Here is a 24,024-nt window from a genome sequence, read left to right on the forward strand (position 1 = left end):
CCACAGCCCACCCTAACCCTCTCCGTGTGTGGTTTCAGGATCAGTGTACTGGTACTTCGTGCTGCTGAACTACGTGAAGGACGAGGATCTCGCTAGCTGCAGCACGGCCTGCGCGTCTCTGCTAACGGCCGCCTCGCGACAGCTCCAGGAGCGTCTCACTCCACTGGAGGCGCTGTTACAGACCAGGTCAGCACACGCACCAGACGTGATGAGCAATACACACATAACGCATACAATCACCACCTGTAGTCCATCTGTTGTTAATAATATATCTCAGTGTGATAATGACATAGTAATGTGGGGTGTTACGGGATAAGTGTAGCAGGTGCAGCAGTGTTGTTGGGATGTTTAAACCCCCGAAATATGAAGCCGATAGCATCCATCATGTGATCAGAACGAGTCCACTTATAAGATGTTCCGTGTCTAGGGTGTGTGTTCCTTATACACAGGCCGGTACTTAAGAATCCCAACAACACTGCTGCACCTGCGACACACTATACGATGAAAAAAAACACACGTGTTCATGCTTTCCTGTTTAATTTCTCCTCACGTGACCGGCCTGTCGCGGCGCGTTCAGGTACGGGCTGTACGGTTCCCCCTTCGACCCGGTCCTGTTCGACCTGGAGGTGAGCGGCTCCTCCTGTAAGAACACCTACAGCAGCATCGGCGTCCAGTCGGACGAGATCGACCTGTCCGACATTCTCTCAGGTGCGTTCGCACGTCAGCGCATCGCTTTACGATTGAAGTGAACGAGCGTTATGGAACGCTTTACCCTGCGTACGGTGCTGCTCTTTGCCTGTAATGAGCCTGAGTGCTGATGGGGAATTTAGATGAAGTGTCCCTAGTGGTGAACCAGGTGGACTGCAGGAGCAAATGATGAAATGAAGTGCTGTAAGTGGGCGTGGTCTGTATCGTGATTGGCCGGAGCAATGTAAACAAGCCAGAATGCTTTCTTTTTAATAGTATTGTTGAGTATAGTCAAAAGTATGTAGACACCCGCCTACATTCCATTACATTTTTTTTTTGCACCTAAGCACTGACACACACACACACACCTGAACACTGACCCACATTAGCACTGACACACACACACATACTCACCTGAGCACTGACACACACACTCGAGCACCAGCACACACCTGAGCACTGACACACACACACCTGAACACTGACCCACATTAGCACTGACACACACACACATACTCACCTGAGCACTGACACACACACACTCGAGCACCAGCACACACCTGAGCACTGATACGCACAAACACACTCACCTGAGCAGACACACATATATATGAGCACAGACCCATAAACACACACCTGAGCACTGACACACACACACACACACACACCTGAGCACTGACACACACACACACACACCTGAGCACTGACACACAAACACACTCACCTGAGCAGACACACATATATATGAGCACAGACACATAAACACACACCTGAGCACTGACACACATATACAGTATATGAGCACAGACACACAAACACACACCTGAGCACTGACACACTCACAAAAACACGAGCACTGACACACACATACATAAGCACAGACACATCATTACAGACACACACAAAATACAAGCACTGACACTCACATGAGCACCGACACACACACACACACACCTACTCACCTGAGCGCCGACACACACGCACAAGCATCAACACTACTCGAGCACCCATAACAGCCTCCACTCTTGTAGGAAGGCTTTTTGTACCCATTTATTCACAACAAGGTCCGGCGTCGACGTTGGACGAGAAGGCCAGGCTCATAGTCCGTGTTCTAGTTCCTCCTAAAGGTCTGTCGTTTTGTGTACAGTGGTACAGAATGGTACTTTGTAGGTATCTAATGTCGCTCTTTGGATGTGTAGGTAACGGGAAGGTCAGCGGTTGCGGGGCAGCAGAAGGAAGCTTCACGTCTCTGACCGGCCTGCTGGAGGTGGAACCCCTGCACTTCACCTGCGTCTCCACCAGCGACGGCACCAGGGTTGAGAGGGATGATGCCAGTATGTTCACCGGTAGATATATCTTCTTTCTTTACTACCCCCCGCCCACATCGCTCACACCCCACACCCGGTCACTGCTACATGAGGGATGCGGATACGTTTAAAGGACGCGTGGTCTCGTAGGGCGCGGGTACTGATACTGACGACCGCACTGCTGGGTTTGAACGTTACCGAGTGTCATCGCCTCCTTCCGTTTCAGTGAGCACGTTCGGTGTGACCCCGACGGTGGCCGGGCTGTCCGGGGGCGCGGTGGGCGAGGCCTCCACGGCGCTGAGCTCGGCGGCGCAGGTGGCGCTGCAGTCGCTCTCACACGCCATGGTGTCTGCGGAACAGCAGCTGCAGGTTCTGCAGGAGAAGCAGCAACAACTGCTCAAGCTTCAGCAACAGGTCAGACACACACACACACACACACTCACACACTGGAGAGGCACGCTATGCTTCATGTGAATCCCACCACCATTCATCACACTCCACCCTCCTTCGTTTACATTTAGCGGACGCTTTTATTTAAAGTGACTTACAGTAGTGTGACGGTATACAGTCTAAGCAATTGAGGGTGAAGGGCCTCGCTCAAGGGCCCAACAGTGGCAGCCTGGCGGAGGTGGGGCTTGAAACAGCAACCTTTCGATTACAAATACAATACTTTAACCACTAGGCTACAACTGCCCGTTGATCAGACATGGCAAATTGTGTCTGCTGGTTGCCCTCCCAGGTTGGTAGCACCCCTGAGATTCGAACTCAAGAGCTTGTGTATTGGATTGCTGTATCCAGAGGTGGAAAGTAACGAGTTACATTTACCCGCGTTACTGTAATTTTGTGTACTTGTACTTTTTAAATAAGATTTTACAACCTGTAATTTTACTTTTACTTAAGTATGTTTTGTGTTAAGAATTGTAATTCGCTAAAACTCGACATTAAACCGGCCCCGTTAGGCTGTTTGACCCGGCCCGCTGAGCATTTACGCATTTGTGTGCTTTAGTGTCGGGCTTGCGAACCGAATCACTGAGTTAACGAGTCAGAACCGACTCACTCCGTTTCATCATGATGTTGTGCATAAACGACTCCATGAATCGGTTCATCTGGTGAAGAGATTCAGATGTATAAACCAATCAGAGCTTCAGAATTCACATTCTGGGCGGAATTTCAATCTCTTTCTTCATTGGTCGTTCTATAAATGACAGTTTAGTGAACGAATCACCAATTTAAGCTTTTTACCGGGAAAGCCGAGAGAATAAATCTAGTTTTCATTAGTTAGGTGGATAAAACAGGTGTGTATGGTTTTATATATTCTGGAAACATACAAGATGCTCTTATATAAAGTGGATTATATCCCTAATGGAACAACACACGGATATAGATCAGGTAAGCAGATAAGTGGTCATGATTTTCTGCTGCTGTGTGACTGATCTGGGTCGCGGTGCTGCTGTTCACGGTTGGCTTTCATTTTGCAACGATAGCAAAGCATTATGAAATATTGAGATTTTTTTATGTTCATTTATTTTTGAGTATTTATTTAAGTAAAACGGAGCATAAATGTGATTGTGAGATTCTGCTGGTTTGTTTTTGATGTTGATCATGTTCCTATGACGGTGTAAGACCCGATATATTTTTTATAGGTGCGACCCTAACCGCCTACCCCTGTTATTGAGGATAAACAGAAATAATGCTGTTTTGAATTGATAAGAGCAGTTGCAGTGTGTTAGGTGTGTAGAGGTTAAATCCACACATGAACTGCTGATATGCTGCATGGCTGGTGAGCTGTGTGTAGAGTGCTCTGCTGTATCATTCATCTATATCAACTTCTGTTAAACAACTAACTCAGTAACGTTTACTCTGAGTACATTTTAAATGAGTTACTTTTTACTTGAGTAGATTTTTAGACTAGTAATTTTACTCGCACTTAAGTAAAAAATCATTAAAGTAATAGTACTTTTACCTGAGTACAATATTTTAGTACTCTCTCCACCTCTGGCTGTATCTTAACATCCCCATTACCACTCTTCTCCCAGTTTAATCATATCCGATTTCCCATTGTTCCCAAGAATCTCACCAGAAAAGGAGGAACACACTATACTCTCTGTGTTCCTCCAGCCAGTCTCCTAACGATGTGTGTGTGTGTGTGTGTGTGTGTGTGTGTGTGTGTGTGTGTGTGTGTGGAGCAGAAGGCCAAACTGGAGGCGAAGCTCCACCAGACGTCGTCGGTGGCGGTGCAGGCCCACGGCTCCGTGGTGTCGAACTCGTCCGGAGCGCCCGGCTTCTTCATCCACCCGAGCGACGTGATCCCCCCCACGCCCAAAACCACGCCGCTGTTCATGACGCCCCCTCTCACGCCGCCCAACGAGGCCGTGAGCGCCGCCATCGGGGCCGAGCTGGCCCAGCTCTTCCCCAATAACATCATGGACCCCCCGCAGCCCTCGGCGCACAGCAAGAACGCGCACAGAACCAAAGCGGTGAGTATATATACACACACACACACACACACACACACACACACACTCAGACTGACGTTCCGTTCCGTAAGCTGGTCGGGTGTGTAAGTGTGTAAGTGGTTCTGCTTGTTTCTTTCTAGCCGAACCCGATGGGCAGCGGATTGGCGCTGGCTATTTCTCAGGCCTCCCACTTCCTCCAGCCTCCTCCTCAGCAGTCCATCATCATCGAGCGCATGCACTCAGGTTCGTATCGTCTTCTCTCGCACTCCTCAACCTCCAAAAATCCGGACTGGAACCCGGTACTGTGCAGATCTACGGTATTAAACTAATTCCAGACGTTTGGGATGAATTGGAATAACGATTGTGAGCCGGAATGTCTTGTTCATATACATTTACATTTTCCAAAGCGACTTACAATTACAACTGAATATGATTTGAGCAATTGACCACCAAGGGCCTCGCTCAGGGGCCCAACTGGGGCAACTTGGCGCAGTGGTGGGGCTTGAACCGGCAACCTTCTGATTACTAGTCCAGCACGGTTACTATGCCAGGTCAGGTGTCCGCTTACTTCTGGCTCACCATCGCAACGTGAGTGGTAGCTCAGCGGTGAAGGCATTGGACTAGTAATCAGAAGGTTGCTGGTTCAAACCCCACCCCTGCCCGCGATCGGGCCCCTGAGGGGAGGCCCTTAACACTCAATTGCTCAGATTATATCCGTCATAACTGTAGTCACTTTGGATAAATGCTGCAAATGTAAATTCTGAGTGCAGTTTTAGCTCAGAGGTTAAAGTACTGGACTAGTAATCAAAAGGTCACAAGTTCAAGCCCCACCATGGCACCGTTGGGCCCCTGAGCAAGGCCCTTAACCCCTAAATAGCTTGGACAGTATACTGTCACAGTACTGTAAGTCGATTTGGATAAAAGTGTCTCCTAAATGGCGCATCTGTAATGTAATGACTCCGTGTCCCATAGACAGAGGGTCAGGAGGGGCAACAGTGACCCCTAGTGTCTGGTGGAGGAATGCAGAGGGTGTAGTGTGCTCCTCCGGCCAGCAGAGGTCCCCAGGGTGCACAGAGGAACCGAGGATGTCCGAACTGTGTGCAGCGGTGCCACTGATTTAAATGAGGGCAGATGTAGTCTAGCCGTTAAGGTACTGGACTAATAATCGAAAGGTCACTGGTTCAAGCCCCAATACTGCCTAGGTTTCGCCGCTTTTGGGCCCTTGAGCAAGGCTCTTAACCCAGAGTGCAGTAAGTCGATTTGGATAAGAACGTCCGCTAAATGGTGCTAATGTAATGTAATGACACCGGAGGGGCAACAGTGACCCCTACTGTCTGGTGGAGGGTGTAGTGTGCTCCTCCGGCCAGCAGAGGTCCGACTGAGCATATCCGAACTTTCAGCAATATAAAACTGTGTGCAGGTGCCCGGCGCTTCGTGACGCTGGATTTCGGGCGGCCCGTGTTGCTGACCGACGCCCTGATTCCTACGTGTGGCGACCTGGCCTCTCTGTCCATCGATATCTGGACCCTGGGCGAGGAGGTGGACGGACGCAGGCTGGTGGTGGCTACGGACATCAGCACACACTCGCTGATCCTCCACGACCTGCTGCCTCCACCCGTCTGCAGGTTCATGAAGGTGGGTCTGACGCCCCGTGTGTGCGTGTGTGCGCGTGTGTGGACGGACTATCTTCTCACTCTCACCTCTCTTCAGATCACCGTGATCGGGCGCTACGGCAGCACCAACGCCCGCGCCAAGATTCCGCTGGGCTTTTACTACGGCCACACCTACATCCTGCCGTGGGAGAGCGAGCTGAAGCTGATGAACGACCCGCTGAGGGCCGAGGGCGAGAGCTTCAGCCAGCCCGAGCTGGAGCAGCACCTCGCCATGATGGTGGCCCTGCAGGAGGACATCCAGTGCAGGTCAGAATCCAGTTTAGAATCAGCACACGGATCTTAATCTGACTCACGAGTCAATCAGAGTAAGAATTTATATCGGAGGAGTCCGAATCAGAAACAGAAAATTAATCTTATTAATAATTGGGGAGGATTGTGTCGGAATCTGATTCAGTTAAGAGTTGGATGATTCAGAATCATATTCTGAATGAATTAGAATAGGATGAGTCCGAGTCGGAATCAGTTCGAATTGAACGAGTCAGAATCTGAATCGGTCAGCTTTAGACAAGTCGGAACTGGACGAAGTCCGTAGTCGTAGTCTGATTCAATTCCAGTGAGCTGAGTCGGAGTCTGAATCTATTAGAATCCAATTCTGAATCGTCCGGTTCTAATAGATTGGCGCTTCAACTTGACAAATTCTAATAGATTCCAATAGAGTCCAATTTTAATTGAATCAAATTTCGACTCATCTGATTGAAACGTCTCTGACTTGTCCAGTTCTAATTGATTCAGGTCTGAATCAGAAACGGAATATTAACCTCATCAATAATCGGGAAAGGTTGTGTTGGAATTTGATTCAATTAAAGTTGGCCTCTGAATTTCATAGAATTTGTCAAGTCGGAATTTGAATCGGTTAGAATTAAGACAAGTCAGAGTCGTAGTCTGATTCAGTTCCGCTAAGCCGAGTCAGAATCTGAATTTATCAGAATATTAGAATCGTAATCTAATCAGTAATCGGGAAAGATTGTGTTGGAATCTGATTCAGTTAAAGTTGAGACGTGTCAGAATCGTATTCTGAATGAATTAGAACAGGATGAGTCTGAATCAGTTCAAATTAAACGAGCCAGAATCTCGACAAGTCGGAACTGAATCAGTCAGAATCGGACGTAGTCGTAGTCTGATTCAGTTCCAATGAGCCGAGTCGGAATCTGAATCTGTTCGAATTTGTCGAGTCAGAATTGACTCGTCAGCTTTTAATCGATTTTAGAATCCAATTCTGACTCGTCCAATTCTAATGATTCAGTTTCCGAATTTGACTCGTCCGATTAGAATTGATTCAAATTCCAACTCATCTGATTAAAACGTCTCCGACTTGTCCAGTCGTAATTGATTCATGTCAGACTTGTTCAATTTGAACTGATTCAGAATCCAGAGTCGGAATTTGAATCAGTTAGGATTGAACGAATCAGAATGAAACAACTGGAATTAGGTTAGACAAGTTGAGATCTGAATCTGTTAGAATTGGATGAGTCGATTCGATTTTAATTAGCCGAGTCAGGATCTGAATCAATTAAAATTGGAGCGGTCAAAATGTGAATCAGTTTGATTTGGATATGTGGGAGTCAGAACCTAAATCAGATAGAATTAGTTGAGTCAGTCATAGTCTGATTCACTTTCTGAATCGGAATCATTTAGAATTGGATAAGTGGGAGTCGGAATCGGAATCATTAGGAATTGAATAAGTAGGAGTCAGAATCTGAATCAATTAGAACTGAGAAAGTAGGAATCAGAATCTGAATCAGTCAGAATTGAACAAGTAGGAGTAAGAATCTGAATCATTTAGAATTGAATAAGTAGGAGTCTGAATCATTTAGAATTGAATAAGTAGGAGTCGGAATCTGAATCATTTAGAATTGAACAAGTATGAGTAAGAATCTGTATCATTTAGAATTGAATAAGTAGGAGTCGGAATCTGAATCATTTAGAATTGAATAAGTAGGAGTCGGAATCTGAATCATTTAGAATTGAACAAGTAGGAGTCGGAATCTGAATCATTTAGAATTGAATAAGTAGGAGTCGGAATCTGAATCATTTAGAATTGAATAAGTAGGAATCTGAATCATTTAGCATTAAATAAGTACGAGTCAGAATCGGAGTCATTTAGAATTGAATAAGTAGGAGTCGGAATCTGAATCATTTAGAATTAAGTAGGAGTCGGAATCATTTAGAATTAGCTAGGAGTCTGAATCATTTAGAATTGAACAAGTAGGAGTCGGATTCTGAATCATTTAGAATTGAATAAAAATGAGTTAGAATCTGAATCATTTAGAATTGAATAAGTAGGAGTCAGAATCTGAATCATTTAGAATTGGATAAGTAGGAGTCAGAATCTGAATCATTTAGAGTTGAACAAGTAGGAGTCGGAATCTGAATAATTTAGAATTGAACAAGTAGGAGTCAGAATCTGAATCATTTAGAATTGAATAAGTAGGAGTCAGAATCTGAATCATTTAGAATTGAATAAGTAGGAGTCGGAATCTGAATCATTTAGAATTGAACAAGTAGGAGTCAGAATCTGAATAATTTAGAATTGAATAAGTAGGAGTCGGAATCTGAATCATTTAGAATTGAATAAGTAGGAGTCAGAATCTGAATCATTTAGAATTGAATAAGTAGGAGTCAGAATCTGAATCATTTAGAATTGAATAAGTAGGAGTCGGAATCTGAATCATTTAGAATTGAATAAGTAGGAGTCAGAATCTGAATCATTTAGAATTGAATAAGTAGGAGTCAGAATCTGAATCATTTAGAGTTGAACAAGTAGGAGTCAGAATCTGAATAATTTAGAATTGAATAAGTAGGAGTCGCAATCTGAATCATTTAGAATTGAATAAGTAGGAGTCGGAATCTGAATCATTTAGAATTGAATAAGTAGGAGTCAGAATCTGAATCATTTAGAATTGAATAAGTAGGAGTCGGAATCTGAATAATTTAGAATTGGATAAGTAGGAGTCAGAATCTGAATCATTTAGAATTGAATAAGTAGGAGTCGGAATCTGAATAATTTAGAATTGAACAAGTAGGAGTCGGAATCTGAATAATTTAGAATTGGATAAGTAGGAGTCAGAATCTGAATAATTTAGAATTGAATAAGTAGGAGTCGGAATCTGAATAATTTAGAATTGAACAAGTAGGAGTCAGAATCTGAATCATTTAGAATTGAATAAGTAGGAGTCAGAATCTGAATCATTTAAAATTGAACAAGTAGGAGTCAGAATCTGAATCATTTAGAATTGAATAAGTAGGAGTCGGAATCTGAATAATTTAGAATTGAACAAGTAGGAGTCAGAATCTGAATCATTTAGAATTGAATAAGTAGGAGTCAGAATCTGAATCATTTAAAATTGAACAAGTAGGAGTCAGAATCTGAATCATTTAGAATTGAATAAGTAGGAGTCGGAATCTGAATCATTTAGAATTGAACAAGTAGGAGTCAGAATCTGAATCATTTAGAATTGAATAAGTAGGAGTCGGAATCTGAATCATTTAGAATTGAATAAGTAGGAGTCAGAATCTGAATCATTTAGAATTGAATAAGTAGGAGTCAGAATCTGAATCATTTAGAATTGAATAAGTAGGAGTCGGAATCTGAATCATTTAGAATTGAATAAGTAGGAGTCAGAATCTGAATCATTTAGAATTGAATAAGTAGGAGTCGGAATCTGAATCATTTAGAATTGAATAAGTAGGAGTCGGAATCTGAATCATTTAGAATTGAACAAGTAGGAGTCAGAATCTGAATCATTTAGAATTGAATAAGTAGGAGTCGGAATCTGAATCATTTAGAATTGAATAAGTAGGAGTCAGAATCTGAATCATTTAGAATTGAATAAGTAGGAGTCAGAATCTGAATCATTTAGAATTGAATAAGTAGGAGTCGGAATCTGAATCATTTAGAATTGAATAAGGAGGAGTCAGAATCTGAATCATTTAGAATTGAATAAGTAGGAGTCAGGATCTGAATCAATTAAAATTGGAGCGGTCAAAATGTGAATCAGTTTGATTTGGATATGTGGGAGTCAGAACCTAAATCAGATAGAATTAGTTGAGTCAGTCATAGTCTGATTCACTTTCTGAATCGGAATCAGTCAGAATTGAATAAGTAGTAATCGGCATTTGAATCATTTAGAATTGAATAAGTGGGAGTCGCAATCTGAATCATTTACAATTGAATAAGTAGGAGTCGGAATCTGAATAATTTAGAATGAAATATCTAGGAGTCGGAATCATTTACAATTGAATAAGTAGGAGTCGGAATCTGAATCATTTAAAATTGAATAAAAATTAGTTCAAATCTAAATCATTTAGAATTGAATAAGTAGGAGTTGCAATCTGAATCATTTAGAATTGAACAAGTAGGAGTCGGAATCTGAATCATTTAGAATTGACTTGAACAAGTAGGAGTCGGAATCTGAATCGTTTAGAATTGAACAAGTAGGAGTCGCAATCTGAATCATTTAGAATTGAACAAGTAGGAGTCGGAATCTGAATAATTTAGAATTGAATAAGTAGGAGTCGCAATCTGAATCATTTAGAATCGAACAAGTAGGAGTCGCAATCTGAATCATTTAGAATCGAACAAGTAGGAGTCGGAATCTGAATCATTTAGAATTGACTTGAACAAGTAGGAGTCGGAATCTGAATCGTTTAGAATCGAATAAGTAGGAGTCGCAATCTGAATCATTTAGAATCGAACAAGTAGGAGTCGCAATCTGAATCATTTAGAATCGAACAAGTAGGAGTCGGAATCTGAATCATTTAGAATCGAACAAGTAGGAGTCGGAATCTGAATCATTTAGAATTGAACAATTAGGAGTCGGAATCGGAATCATTTACAATTGAATAAAAATTAGTTCGAATCTGAATCATTTAAAATTGAACAAGTAGGAGTCGGAATCTGAATCGTTTAGAATTGACTTGAACAAGTAGGAGTCGGAATCTGAATCGTTTAGAATTGAACAAGTAGGAGTCGGAATCTGAATCGTTTAGAATCGAATAAGTAGGAGTCGCAATCTGAATCATTTAGAATCGAACAATTAGGAGTTGGAATCTGAATCATTTAGAATTGGACAATTAGGAGTCGGAATCTGAATCATTTAGAATCGAACAATTAGGAGTCGGAATTTGAATCATTTAGAATTGGACAATTAGGAGTCGGAATCTGAATCATTTAGAATCGAACAATTAGGAGTCGGAATCTGAATCATTTAGAATCGAACAATTAGGAGTCAGAATCTGAATCATTTAGAATTGGACAATTAGGAGTCGGAATCTGAATCATTTAGAATCGAACAATTAGGAGTCGGAATCTGAATCATTTAGAATCGAACAATTAGGAGTCGGAATCTGAATCATTTAGAATCGAACAATTAGGAGTCGGAATCTGAATCATTTAGAATCGAACAATTAGGAGTCGATTGGACGAGTCGAAGTCAAAATCAGTGCAATGTCGATCACAAGCCAGACTCAACATGACCTCACAAACGCTTGCTTGCTCGAATGGGCACAAATTCCCACAGTCACACGTCAATAGAGTGAGGAATTAGAACCACTGACAGCTGAAGCGCACTCACCTTTTCTATGTTGACCGTACAGGTACAACCTGGCGTGCCACCGGCTGGAGACGCTGCTCCAGAACGTGGACGTGCCCCCTCTGAACAGCGCCAACAACGCCCAGTACTTCCTGCGCAAACCCGACAAAGCGCTGGAGGAGGACTCGCGGGTCTTCTCCGCCTACCACGACTGCGCTCAGCTGCAGCTCCAGCTCAACCTGGCCGCGCAGGCCGTGCAGAGGCTGCGCGTGTCCCTGGGCTCGCCGAGGCTGCCCCGCCCGCTCCGGCCTCTCGCGCCCAATCAGCCGCTCGCGCAGCTGGTCCGGCAGGCCTCCACCGAGCAGCTGAGGACCACCATCCGCTACCTGCTGGACACGCTGCTCAGCCTGCTGCACGCCAACAACGGTGAGGGCGCGCGTTCTCATCCCCCGCGTGATCCCGAAGGTGTTCGGTTCTGTTCCCGCTCACACTCCCCGCTCTCTCCCCCCCCCCCCCCCCCCAGGTCAGTGTGTTCCCGCCGTACTGAGGAGCGTGTTCCAGGCCCAGGTGTGCGAGGAGCTCTTCAAGCAGCTGTGCATCAGCGGGACGCCCCAGATCAGGCTCCACGCCGGACTGCTGCTGGTCCAGCTGTGTGGAGCCGAGAGCTGGTGGGGTCAGTTCATCTCCAACGTCCTGCAGGAGCTCTACAACTCGGAACAGCTGCTCATCTTCCCCCAGGACAGGTAACGCACCTGTTCCGTCCTGTGTTTAAGCTCTGTGCTACCACTGTGTGGCCAAAAGTATGTGGACGCCTCTTTTAATTCGAGTTCAGGGGTATCGGACGTGTTCACACCCCCTCTGCTGGCTGGTTGAGGCGCCTGCAAAGTGGTGGATGATTCTTAGGGTGCGTAGTGTGCGGCTCTCCACACTTTTCTGTTCCAGCGTGATTTGCCTCGAAACAGTCCCAAGACTTGATCCAAATTATATATTATCTACATAAATTTTGGTATGGGACGTCCCAGTATGGTTATGGTCAGGTGTCCACATATTTTTGACCCTCTAGTGAATGTCAACCAGCATTTTAAATGCACGAATCACAGACCTCTCACTCTGTTCAGCACACAAAATTTGGGAAAATTTTTATGGGGATTTGTGACGGCAACTCACCTTTTAAACTGAGTGTGTGGCTGAAACGCGTGAGTTCAGTCATTAGAAGGGGCGTCCGGATACTTCTGCTCATCTAGTGTGTGTATACTTCGCCCTCCCGTTGTGTTCCAGGGTGTTCATGCTGCTGTCGTGTATCGGTCAGAGGTCTCTGAGTAACAGCGGGGTGTTGGAGGGGCTCCTGAACCTGCTGGACTCTCTGCTCTCTCCTCTCCAGCAGCCTTCAGCTCCACTGCACCGGCGCACCGAAGGTACCAGAACGTTCCTGCCATAACATTATGACCACCTCCTTGTTTCTACACTCACTGTCCATGTTATCGGCTCCACTTACCATATAGAAGCACTTTGTAGTTCTACAATTACTGACTGTAGTCCATCTGTTTCTCTGCATGCTTTGTTACCCCCTTTCATGCTGTTCTTCAATGATCAGGACCCCCACAGGACCACCACAGAGCAGGTATTATTTAGGTGGTGGATGATTCTCAGCACTGCAGTGACACTGACATGGTGGTGGTGTGTTAGTGTGTGTTGTGCTGGTATGAGTGGATCAGACACAGCAGCGCTGCTGGAGTTTTTAAACACCTCACTGGTCACTGCTGGACTGAGAATTGTCCACCAACCAAAAACATCCAGCCGACAGCGCCCCGTGAGCAGCGTCCTGTGCCCACCGATGAAGGTCTAGAAGATGAGCGACTCAAACAGCAGCAATAGATGAGCGATCGTCTCTGACTTTACATCTACAAGGTGGACCGACTAGGTAGGAGTGTCTAATAGAGTGGACGGTGAGTGGACACGGTGTTTAAAAACTCCAGCAGCGCTGCTGTGTCTGATCCACTCATACCAGCACAACACACACTAACACACCACCGCCATGTCAGTGTCACTGCAATGCTGAGAATCATCCAGCACCTAAATAATACCTGCTCTGTGGGGGTCCTGTGGGGGTTCTAGCAAAGCATGTAGAGAAACAGATGGACTACAGTCAGTAATTGTACTACGAAGTGCTTCTATGTGGTAAGTGGAGCTGATAACATGGACAGTGAGTGTAGAAAAAGGGAGGCGGTTATAATGTTATGGCTGATCGGTATGTGACCGTCGTTTGTGGTACGTATGTGTCGTTAGGTGTGTTGGACATCCCCATGATCAGCTGGGTGGTGATGCTGGTGTCGCGGCTGCTGGACTACGTGGCCAGCGTGGAGGACGAGGCCTCGGCAGCCAAGAAGCACCTGGTGGGCAAGGACAGGGAGAGGAGCTCGGCAGGTAGGACCCACCGGACACGGGGTATGGTAGTCTGCTGGGTGGGGATAAGACGGGACTGAAAAGTGGGCGGGGTCTTCGACCCTGCGTAGTGACCGGTCCATTGAAGTACGGGCGAATAAGAGAGCACACGCGTCTGAGGGAGGGCGTGTCGGGAGAATATACCCTCCTCGTACACCGTCGGGGTATCCGGCAGAGGAAGAGGGACCCGGCTATGACTAAATTGGGAGGAAAAATAGGGGGGCGGACCATTTATGTCCGACTTTCAGTGATTCGACTTGACGTCATCAGTCCATGACCGCACCACATCCCTCAGGGCTCATCTTCAATTCTTTCCTGATTCTAACAGGGAACCAGTGGAGCTTCATCAACAACAGCCTCCAGTCCCAGAACCCCACCAGATCCACCAAGGGAAACAGCAGCCTGGACCGGCTCTACTCGCGCAAGATCCGCAAGCAGCTGGTCCACCACAAACAGGTACACGTGCCCCACACCGACCCCGTACTGCACCCGCTGTGCACGTCGTCGGACCGCTCTTTGTAATCAGAAATGCTTCTGGGCTTTTCACTGCAGCAGCTGAATCTGCTGAAAGCCAAGCAGAAAGCTCTGGTGGAGCAGATCGAGAAGGAGAAGATCCAGAGCAACAAGGGCTCGTCCTACAAGCTGCTGGTGGAGCAGGCCAAGCTCAAACAAGCCACGTCCAAGGTGAGGAGTCCGGCCGCACGCCTCGGGATCGACACAACGTTCGGTTTTGCTCATCCGTGTTGAAGTTCAGCGGTATCGGACGTCTGTTGTGAGGCAGGTCAGGATCGGTCGCTGTAAATAAAAATAAAGCTTGTTGACGCCCACAAAGCATCGGGAGCTTATAAAAAGACATCGGAACAGCTCCAGCACCCTGCTGTTACTGTCCGAAATGCCAGCGAAGCTGCGTTCACACTGGCAGCCACTGGCTAATGCACCATAATCCCTAGTGTCAGATAAGCTTCTCTCTGCAGAGATCAGAATTTAAGAACCAAGAAATGCTGGCACTTGTTCGTAGGGTGGATGCTGGAGGGGGATTCTTCATAACTTATGCAATTACGACCTCTGCTGGCTGATTGATGGCGCTGCACAGAGACGAAGGATAATGAGGATTAGGGTGTGTCTCTCCGTGCATGAAACCGAGCCCCATGTGCAGCTGGTGCTGCCTGGTGCTGATGAAAGGATGCAGTCGGCTACCACACACGTGTCGGAGGGGGCGTTTGTTAGTCACGGCTCTGCTTGGTCAGGGCTGGAGATCAGCATCAGTAGAGGGAGAGCAGAATGCAGTCGGGTAATTGGATACGACTCGACCGGGAGGAAAATGCAGAGAGTAATAAAATGACCACAGCCCCGGTCACTTTGTTGCGGCGCATTGCTGCAGGCATGACCCATCAGCAGCGTTCTGGAATGGAGGGCGTGTCCTTCCCCAGATGGATGAGGTTCCTCCTCACTGCTGTCGTGATGTACCTGCTCCTCCATGGCTGGAGTAGGTGGGGGAATTCACCTAGAGCATAGCGCGACTCTCCTTGCACAATACAAAGCCAGAACAGCGGTAGATGAATACCAATTAAACAGGGAATAGAATGAAGTGGAGGGATTTCTCATTGCTGCTGCGATAGCGGCCTCTGTGGGCTGGTCGAGGTACTGCACACAGAGATGGTGAATAATGGGGAGCAGTGCTTGGCCCGAATACAGCCTATTTTGGGATATGGGGCGGGGTCAGGGTCTGCAGGTCGTACCGAAATCCTTTTGTACATCTGATTCGATGCTGTGGTGATTTTTTAATATATTTATTTGATTATTTATATTAATTCGACTGTGGTTCGTGCTCGATCTCGCAGCACTTCAAGGACCTGATCCGTCTGCGGCGGACGGCCGAGTGGCCGCGCTCCCCCCTGGACGCGGATTCCTCGCCGTCGACGGTGAAGGAGACCCCCGAGGTGGAGCTGCTGCCCTTCACCCTGTCCCACGAGCGCTGCATCTGCGTGGTACAGAAGCTGGCGCAGTTCCTGCTCTCCATGGACTTCACCTGCCACGCCGACCTGCTGCTCTTCGTCTGCAAGGTACGAACGTCCCGGTTCCGGGACTGACCGCCCCGAAGTGTCCGAAAGTATGTGGGACGCCCTACCCACGAGCTTGTTCGATTTCTGGGCGATCCCCTAGATGCGGAATGTTTCTGTGGGGATTTGTGCACATTTAGACAAAAGAGCCTTTGTGAGGCCAGGCCTGGTTCATAGTAGTCATCCCAATTCTTCCCATAAGTGTGAGTTCGAGGGCAAACTCAGTAGTTTCGAGGGGTGTGCACCAGGGTTATTATCGTTAACCAAAACTGGAATTGAAAAAACATTTTCGTTAACTGAAATAAATAAAAACGGTAATTAAAAGAAAAAAACGATAACTAACTGAAACTGTATTAGGCGTTTACAAAACTAACTAAAACGTACTGAAATGATAGAGAGAATACCCTTCGTTTTCGTGTCTGTCAATTTATTTATGAGCCCTGTGAACTGATATGAAATCGATGTTTTCCACTCGAGCAGTTTTACGTCAGCTACCGGCCTTTCCCAATCCGCTCCCCCCTCACTAACACTCCACTACAGAGGGACACTCCACGTGAACGCGCACACGGAGGCGGAGTGGAGAGGGGGGGGAGTGAGTAGGGAGCGGATTGAGATCGCTCCCTGACGGCACTTCATGTTTACGTTCCGTTTCTGCTCACCACGTTAGCCTGCAGAATGATGACAGCAAAAGTTAAGTTCATGTTTTTCTCAGATTAAGCTCCCTGATGTGTGTAGTAGGGCTGGGTATCGCCACTAATTTCCTGGATCAATTCGATTCCGATTCACAAGGTTTCGATTCGATCCTTCGATTTTCGATTCAACACATTTAGGCATATTTGAGTTACATTAACAGGTTTTGTTTAAATATGTACAGATGTTCAGAGAACGAATGTGATAATTGTACAAAGAACACTCATTATTAAAAATATTTGTGTATTTTGTTTACATAAATAATTAATCCAAAACAGAAAACAATAACATTCATTTTTTATTATTATTTTATATGTCTGACACGCTACAACAGTGTAAATGTAATGTAAACATACACCGGGCTGTTGTACAGCTTATGCCAAGTTCACACGACACGACACTCTGATTAACACCGGGTCTCTGTAATGTTCACACTACACGACTGATGGGCGATGGGGGGGTTTTACACCATCTATCACCAGGGGGAATCACAGGCGAGCTTCTCTGCTCTCCAAAACTACGTTCTGTCACGAAAACACACGTGAGAAGTGATGAAAGGTTTAATGATACCACGTCCGAACATGCACATCAACAATTAGCGAGAGATGAAAGTGTGCGCGCTGATGAAATAAATGAATCTGAGTGGATTTGGCAACACGAGCAGCATGGCTTGTTCTATAGTGAGTTGGAGGTTAATAAATATTTAGTTTTGTAGAGAACGATCAGGTCAGAAATACTGTAAAACTCGTGTGTGTGCTGATGTATTCTGATAGAAACTATATTGCGCTCCACCACCTGTTTACAACCTCGCCCCCGTGTTTCCCCTCGCTGTTCCTCACATCGATCGAGAGCCGAGTTTAGATCGCAGAGCGAACACCGAGTTCCTCCCGAATCCAGCACCGACCCGTCGCCGAGCGAAAATCAGTGCTAGGAGTCGTGTAGTGTCATAACCTGAGCTTCTGCCATGCTGGACTGATGTGCAGGTCAGATCTCGTTGCATGAAAAAACACTGGCTGGTCACGCGAGATTAAAGGGGGTAACAGATCTCCGTGTGCACCGTAAAAAGGGGCGTGTTTAAAAGATCGATCTCGCGCTTATATGAATCCATATCGGATCGTTCAAATAAAGATCGGTTCGAATCGAAAAATCGATTTTATAAACCCACCCCTAGTCTCATGAATTAGTTGATATTATTATTATTATTATGGCTGTCGTTAATCGCGTTACATTTTAATCGCGATTAAAAAAAATTCATCAAGATGAAAATTTTTAATCAAACTATTTTTATTGAGCGGTTTGTGTCACGTAAATATGCGCCTCTGTTGTAATTTGCAGTATTACACACATTTTGCACTTTAGGCGGCTATCTTGTGGACTGTTAGTTTTTGTGGACAGGTGGTTGTTTAACATTAATTGAATACGTTTTTTAAATGGTATCTTTTGTTGAGTTTTTATTACACAATATTTATTCTGACCTTTTTAAATCCTGCACCTGAAAAATAACCCAAAGTATAAAAAAACTAATACTAGAACTAATATAAACTAAACTAAAACTAAGCATTAAAAACTAATAAAAACTAGCAAACCCACTCTTAAAACTAATTAAAACTAACTGAATTAGAGAAAAGAAAAGTCACAACGAAATAAAACTATAATGAAAAATCCAAAACTATTATAACCTTGGTGTGCACATACTTTTGACCCTATAGTGCATCATAAACACACACACACACACACACACACACACACACACACTTGACGTATTTTCATCCACAAGCGTGACTCCCTCTGGCTTTTCTCGGCAGGTGCTGGCACGGATCGCCAACGCCACCCGACCCACGATCCACCTGTGCGAGGTGGTCTCGGAGCAGCAGCTGGAGAGACTCCTGCTCCTCCTGGTGGGCACCGACTTCAACCGGGGGGACATCAGCTGGGGCGGAGCCTGGGCCCAGTACTCGCTCACCTGCATGCTGCAGGACATCCTGGCAGGTGCGTGGGTGGGGTTCGAATCCCACGCGTCCGCTCATTTCTGCGGCTGCTCTTTTTCTGTGACTGAATCAGAACTATATAGACACGGCTGCTGACGTCTCTGTGCCCAAATAAATACATGTTTAATTAGTTTGTCTGCAGGAAGAGAGGCTGTTCGACCTTCTCTCTCTTAAACTCGCCCTGCTGTGTTTGCGTGGGCAGTCGGACAGGTCGACGGCTCTTCTGACATTCGGACCTGCGACTTTTAACCCTCCGCGATGGTGTGCTAGCACGTCAGACCCCTGCGCCAACCAGTCCGTCCCACTTAAAACCCTTTCTGAGCTACTTCAGTCCCGGCGATGCTCTAAGAAACGCAGCTCTGCTATGAATGAGAAGCTGTCGGAGCACAGACGTCACTGTCCACGGTCGAGCGAGCTTTACCGCCTCGTATCAAACAGTTCGTCTCATTGGAGGAGCTTTGAAAAGGTCGATCGGGTTCAATCAGGTTCTGTCGCTTCTCATGTGTAAGCGCTCTTGGACTGTACCTACTGTAAAGCATGGTGGTGGTAGTATCATCCTCCCAGAAGCTTGTTGATGGCTGTGAACAGACGTGTGTCCGTATATTTTTGATTCAGCCGCGTATGTGAACTTTTGAACCCTACAGGAGGGCGTGTCCGTATTTCTTTGGGGTGTGTGGGGGGGGGGGGGGGCTGGTTTGGACACCGTCCCGGTGTCCTCTGGGTTCCTGACCTCTCCGTGTTTCCTGTCGTTATCAGGAGAGCTGATGTCTCCGGGCGGCGTGGACGTGATGGAGGAGGGCGCCGTGGGCGACGAGGCCGCCGCCTCCTCCTCCTCCTCCTCCTCGGCGGTGGCGGACCCGGACGACCCGCTCCCCCAGCCCACCCCGCTGGCGCTGGTGGACACCATGGACGAGCCGCTGGGCCCCGATCTCATCGCAGGTACCCACCACGGGAGCGCCTCGGCCTTCCAAAGTGCGTTGGTAATCCCACCCTCACACTCAACACCGGATGTTCTTTCCAGTTCTTTCTGACGTTCTTTTGTTCTCTCAAGGGTTTTTTTTTTTTTTGTCCTAGTAAGGCGCGGTGCTGAGACATACCCGGTTCTCACTGTTACACCACAAGCCATTGTTTTAATTCACCTGTTTATGCTCTGGTTTCCTCACTGCAGGTCTGTTTATGTACAGTGCTGTGAAAAGTAACTGCCCCCCTCCTTCCCCACCTCCTTTCCCCCCCTCTATTCTCTCAATTTGGTCATGTCCAGTTCCCGATCGATGGACATGTGTCCGAACTGCCGCCGCTTTTTATCGCCCGCCAGTGTTTAGTTTCTATTCGAGCATAATTGCTCCCGCTGTGGTTCGCTGTAGTCCCAGAGGCTTGTCACTGGCTTCGCGAGCCTTTCTAGACTTTATTTGGCATCGACGTGGCACCTCGGGCGAGGTTTGGTTCCAGCGAGTCTGGCGCTGACCGCGCCCGGGCGTGGCTGCCGAAACAGCCCGATCGTTAGTTAAATTTGGTTAACTGGTTTATTTAGTAGCTAAGAGGACAACTACTCTTCACAGCGCTCTAAATACACAGAATGAGGATCAGAACGATTATACACTGCATGGCCAAAAGTATTCAGACGCCTGACCGTGAGCTAGAACGACAGCTGTTGGGTGGGGCTGAGCTCAGGGCTCTGTGCAGGACACTGGAAAGGGCCTTCCCTAAACTGCTGCTGCAGTAACTGTTATGATTGAAACATAAATGTAGTGATAAGAAGGGGCGTCCCAATATTTTTGTCCATATAGTGTATATATGTACATGACTTGTCTTTCTGGTCATATTGAAGCACAAATCCTTACAGTCAAAGTCCTGTATGTTGGGGTGCTATCAGCCGGTCGGGCGCCCACACGGGGTATGATTGGCTGTGTCTGTGGGAGGGCTAGTGCAATAGCGGCCTCTGCTGGATGCACGAGAATAGCGATTAATGGACAGAGCAGAAGCGGTCGGTACTGCACGCGTGCCGGAGGGGGCGTGTGTTGGGTACGGCCCCGCCCTCCTCGCTCGGGGAGAATCGGACGCAGCTAGATTGTTAAATGCGTAAATAAAATACATTTCCTGGCCTGATAGTGTGACGTTAGGCATGTCCCGATGTACACGCTCCTGGATTGCACGTCGACGATGTTTGGCTGGAATTCTGAGCAGGGCGTGAGTATCCGGACACGCCTAACGAGAAGCTCTGGATCCGTCGTGAAAACGTGGCCTTAAAATTGCCCAGTAGCGCGATCGCCGGAGAAGGCCGCGTGTGTTGTTGCGTCTCTTGGTCTGCTTGCTCGGCAATATTAAAGCTCTTCTCGTTACCCGAAGGTGCTCCGCCACTGTCATCTTTGGAAAAAGATAAAGACATAGACTTTGACTTGCTACAGGACCTGATGGATGTTGATATTGATCCTTTAGATATTGATTTGGAAAAAGATCCGCTCGCCGCCAAAGTTTTTAAGGTAACGTGTGCACGTTTTACTCTCCTCCTCCTCCTCCATCTAGTGTTTCTGCTCCATCTTCTCTTCGTTTGTCCTGTCCGTCCCTCCCTGCACATCTCATCGTGATCTCCTTGTTTAGTTCTGCTTGTTCTGTTCTGATGTTCCTTTCCACTCTGAATCTCCTCCTTTTCCACCAAAACAGAGACCCTGACCACCGTTTACGTTCATCATTAAGGTCCTACTTAATTTCACTGACCTTGTCTTTAAAAAAATCACAGATTTATAAAGAAAAGAGCCACATTTCACTTCGGTCATTAAATTACACTCTATCATGAATTAAATGATAGAACAGATCAGGGGTGCTACACTGTCCTGGTTCGTGGTTTGAGATCTACTACTTCAGTTGACAGACTATGATTTACTCTGAAGGGTTTCGGTCAGGTTTATGTATCTGGACAGGAGCTGCTGATGTTAAATCTCAAACAGCTTCCAAGTGCTCATCTCATCAGTAAGTGTGAGACCCATATTTAGGCTGATTCACACAAGTAGGTCGAATATGTGGCACGTTTTATACTGTACTGTATGTTCGGATAGTTTACCTCAGCCAGCAAGTTCCAAAACTGTCCAGCAGAGGCGCTCGACTTCATCTGAATGTCAGATTGATCGGAACAGCGTCTCTGCCTCTGTGTTCCTGCCCGAATCGAAGCGTTTACGGTTTCTCTGTGCTGGGTCGCGCCCTCGTCTTCACTAACAGTGCAGGTTACTAAAGGAAAAATGCAAAAATGGCGCAAACTGGCTACTGATGAATGAAAACTTGCGAGATTAGCGGTGCTTTTGGTGGGCTGAAGCGTAGATGTGGTAACAGACCACAAATTAAACAGTTCACCGCAGGTGTAGCCTAGTGGTTAAGGTACTGGACTAGTAAACAAAAGGTTGCTGGTTCAAGCCTCACTACTGACAGGTTGCAAGGCCCTTAACCCTCAATTGCTTAGACAGTATACTGTCACAGTACTGTAAGTCGCTTTAGATAAAAAGCATCCTCTAAATGCTGAAAATTTAAATTTAAATGTAAATATTTCAGTCAATCACGTTGATCTGTTTGAATGAGGCGCGACTGGTTGATCGTGATTGGCGTACTGGGCACCCCTGGAATCAATGAAAGCTATGATACACAGCACAGCTACCTTAATGGTTAATAGAACATTCTCGTCTGTGTTTTGACCCCCCCCCCCCCCCCCCAACGTCCACAGACAGGTACCCGAGTCGTGTTTTGAGCTGCTTTACTTCCACATCTTGGATGTTTTGACTAACTGATTGCTAACTGAATTGCCGTAGGATCGCTGGTGTAACCGAGCCTTTAGAGATGCCGAGTTTATAAAGAAAGAAAGAAACCGAACACAGAGAAACTCTGGGGAGCAGAAAACGTTACTGCTTTGTTCTTTTGAGGCGCAGCACAGAGACGATCACGCGTGTAGAGAAACACACTTTTATATTGATTATGGAATACGTAAACAGTACGTAAACACACACATCAAACATCGTCAGCACACAACAGCACAGAAATGTCTCGTACACTAACTTTATTACCGCATGGTCGCCCGGACGCCTCATATTTCATACGCCGCGCGAATAACAAACGTTAAATTGCATCGTACACGAGAATATACTCTGTGTTGGTGGAAAAGCTCTCCTTGTTTTGCGTCGGCTCTCCTGAGCCTGGTTCTGTTCTGACGTGTCTCGTCTGTGACGTCTCGCTCCCCCCCCACCCCCCCCCCCCCCCCGCAGCCCATCAGCAGTACCTGGTACGATTACTGGGGTGCCGACTACGGAACGTACAGTTATAACCCCTACATAGGAGGAGCAGGAATCCCGGTGGCCAAACCTCCCGCCGCGGTGGAGAAACCCAGCTCTCAGAGCCTCTCCGTGTCCGTCTCGCAAGGTACCGAAGCTGGACCGGAGTTTTAATACTGAAATAATTATAATAATGAAATGATGAGGTTCTGATGTGGGTTTGTTTCTCCTGTGCTCCAGCGCTGGATGCCCGGCTGGAGGTGGGACTGGAGCAGCAGGCTGAGCTCATGCTGAAGATGATGGCCACCCTGGAGGCTGATGCTATTCTACAGGCTCTTACCTCTAATTTACCCTCAGGTACACACACACACACACACACACACACACACACGTTTGGGGATTCATAAAGCCTATAAAAGCTATTTTCAGTTACTGGGCTCACAAATACAGAAGGTGCATGGTGGTATGTGAACCCAGCCCCTGATCCCACAACGCTTGGCTCAGGGGGGCCAAAATTAATGTTGGCCTAGTGTGAACTCTGGGTGGCACTCTCACACCAAACATCTCAAACTCGAGAAACATTACCATCACACCTACAGTAACGTTCCCCAGTTTTTGGATAAATGCGGCTGCTCCAGAGAAACGAAAACCAGACTAGAGAATGCAGTAGGGAAGTGGGTATGTTTCATTTAAAGAAGTCTAACAATCTTCCTATTACGATTACAAACCGGTGTAGGGCCGCCACTAACGGCTATTTTTCTATCGATTAATCTATAGACTATATCTATATCTATCTGATTTAATCTTCCTTTATTCTAACACTAAACTGTAGGTGATAATAATCTAACCCAGAACTAAATGTAAACAGGGTTTATGTTCATATGATCACATTCTCCAGCGCTCCATATTAAACAGAGTGCAGCTCGTGTTCATGCTGTTC

The 24,024-nt window shown here is 46.4% G+C and overlaps 1 protein-coding gene across 5 annotated transcripts in view; it reads left to right on the plus strand.

Annotated features, from left to right (window-relative positions):
- Nucleotides 1-24,024, plus strand: part of birc6 (baculoviral IAP repeat containing 6) — a 145,469-nt gene that overhangs the window by 44,122 nt on the left and 77,323 nt on the right. For 2 of the 5 annotated variants that reach the window (XM_063006839.1, XM_063006842.1), the window contains exons 21-40: nucleotides 39-186; nucleotides 578-708; nucleotides 1,887-2,033; nucleotides 2,221-2,408; nucleotides 4,184-4,471; nucleotides 4,591-4,693; nucleotides 5,871-6,085; nucleotides 6,161-6,369; nucleotides 11,719-12,080; nucleotides 12,178-12,397; nucleotides 12,933-13,069; nucleotides 13,941-14,078; nucleotides 14,425-14,552; nucleotides 14,649-14,780; nucleotides 15,938-16,159; nucleotides 18,652-18,835; nucleotides 19,591-19,806; nucleotides 21,181-21,314; nucleotides 23,079-23,232; nucleotides 23,325-23,441. In XM_063006839.1, coding sequence (XP_062862909.1) covers nucleotides 39-186; nucleotides 578-708; nucleotides 1,887-2,033; nucleotides 2,221-2,408; nucleotides 4,184-4,471; nucleotides 4,591-4,693; nucleotides 5,871-6,085; nucleotides 6,161-6,369; nucleotides 11,719-12,080; nucleotides 12,178-12,397; nucleotides 12,933-13,069; nucleotides 13,941-14,078; nucleotides 14,425-14,552; nucleotides 14,649-14,780; nucleotides 15,938-16,159; nucleotides 18,652-18,835; nucleotides 19,591-19,806; nucleotides 21,181-21,314; nucleotides 23,079-23,232; nucleotides 23,325-23,441 — 3,573 coding nt within the window. The remainder of the gene's footprint in view (nucleotides 1-38; nucleotides 187-577; nucleotides 709-1,886; nucleotides 2,034-2,220; nucleotides 2,409-4,183; nucleotides 4,472-4,590; nucleotides 4,694-5,870; nucleotides 6,086-6,160; nucleotides 6,370-11,718; nucleotides 12,081-12,177; nucleotides 12,398-12,932; nucleotides 13,070-13,940; nucleotides 14,079-14,424; nucleotides 14,553-14,648; nucleotides 14,781-15,937; nucleotides 16,160-18,651; nucleotides 18,836-19,590; nucleotides 19,807-21,180; nucleotides 21,315-23,078; nucleotides 23,233-23,324; nucleotides 23,442-24,024) is intronic. The other 3 variants (XM_063006843.1, XM_063006841.1, XM_063006840.1) reach the window with 3 other exon arrangements.

Source organism: Trichomycterus rosablanca, chromosome 13 (assembly GCF_030014385.1).
Source record: "Trichomycterus rosablanca isolate fTriRos1 chromosome 13, fTriRos1.hap1, whole genome shotgun sequence".
Taxonomy (NCBI): domain Eukaryota; kingdom Metazoa; phylum Chordata; class Actinopteri; order Siluriformes; family Trichomycteridae; genus Trichomycterus; species Trichomycterus rosablanca.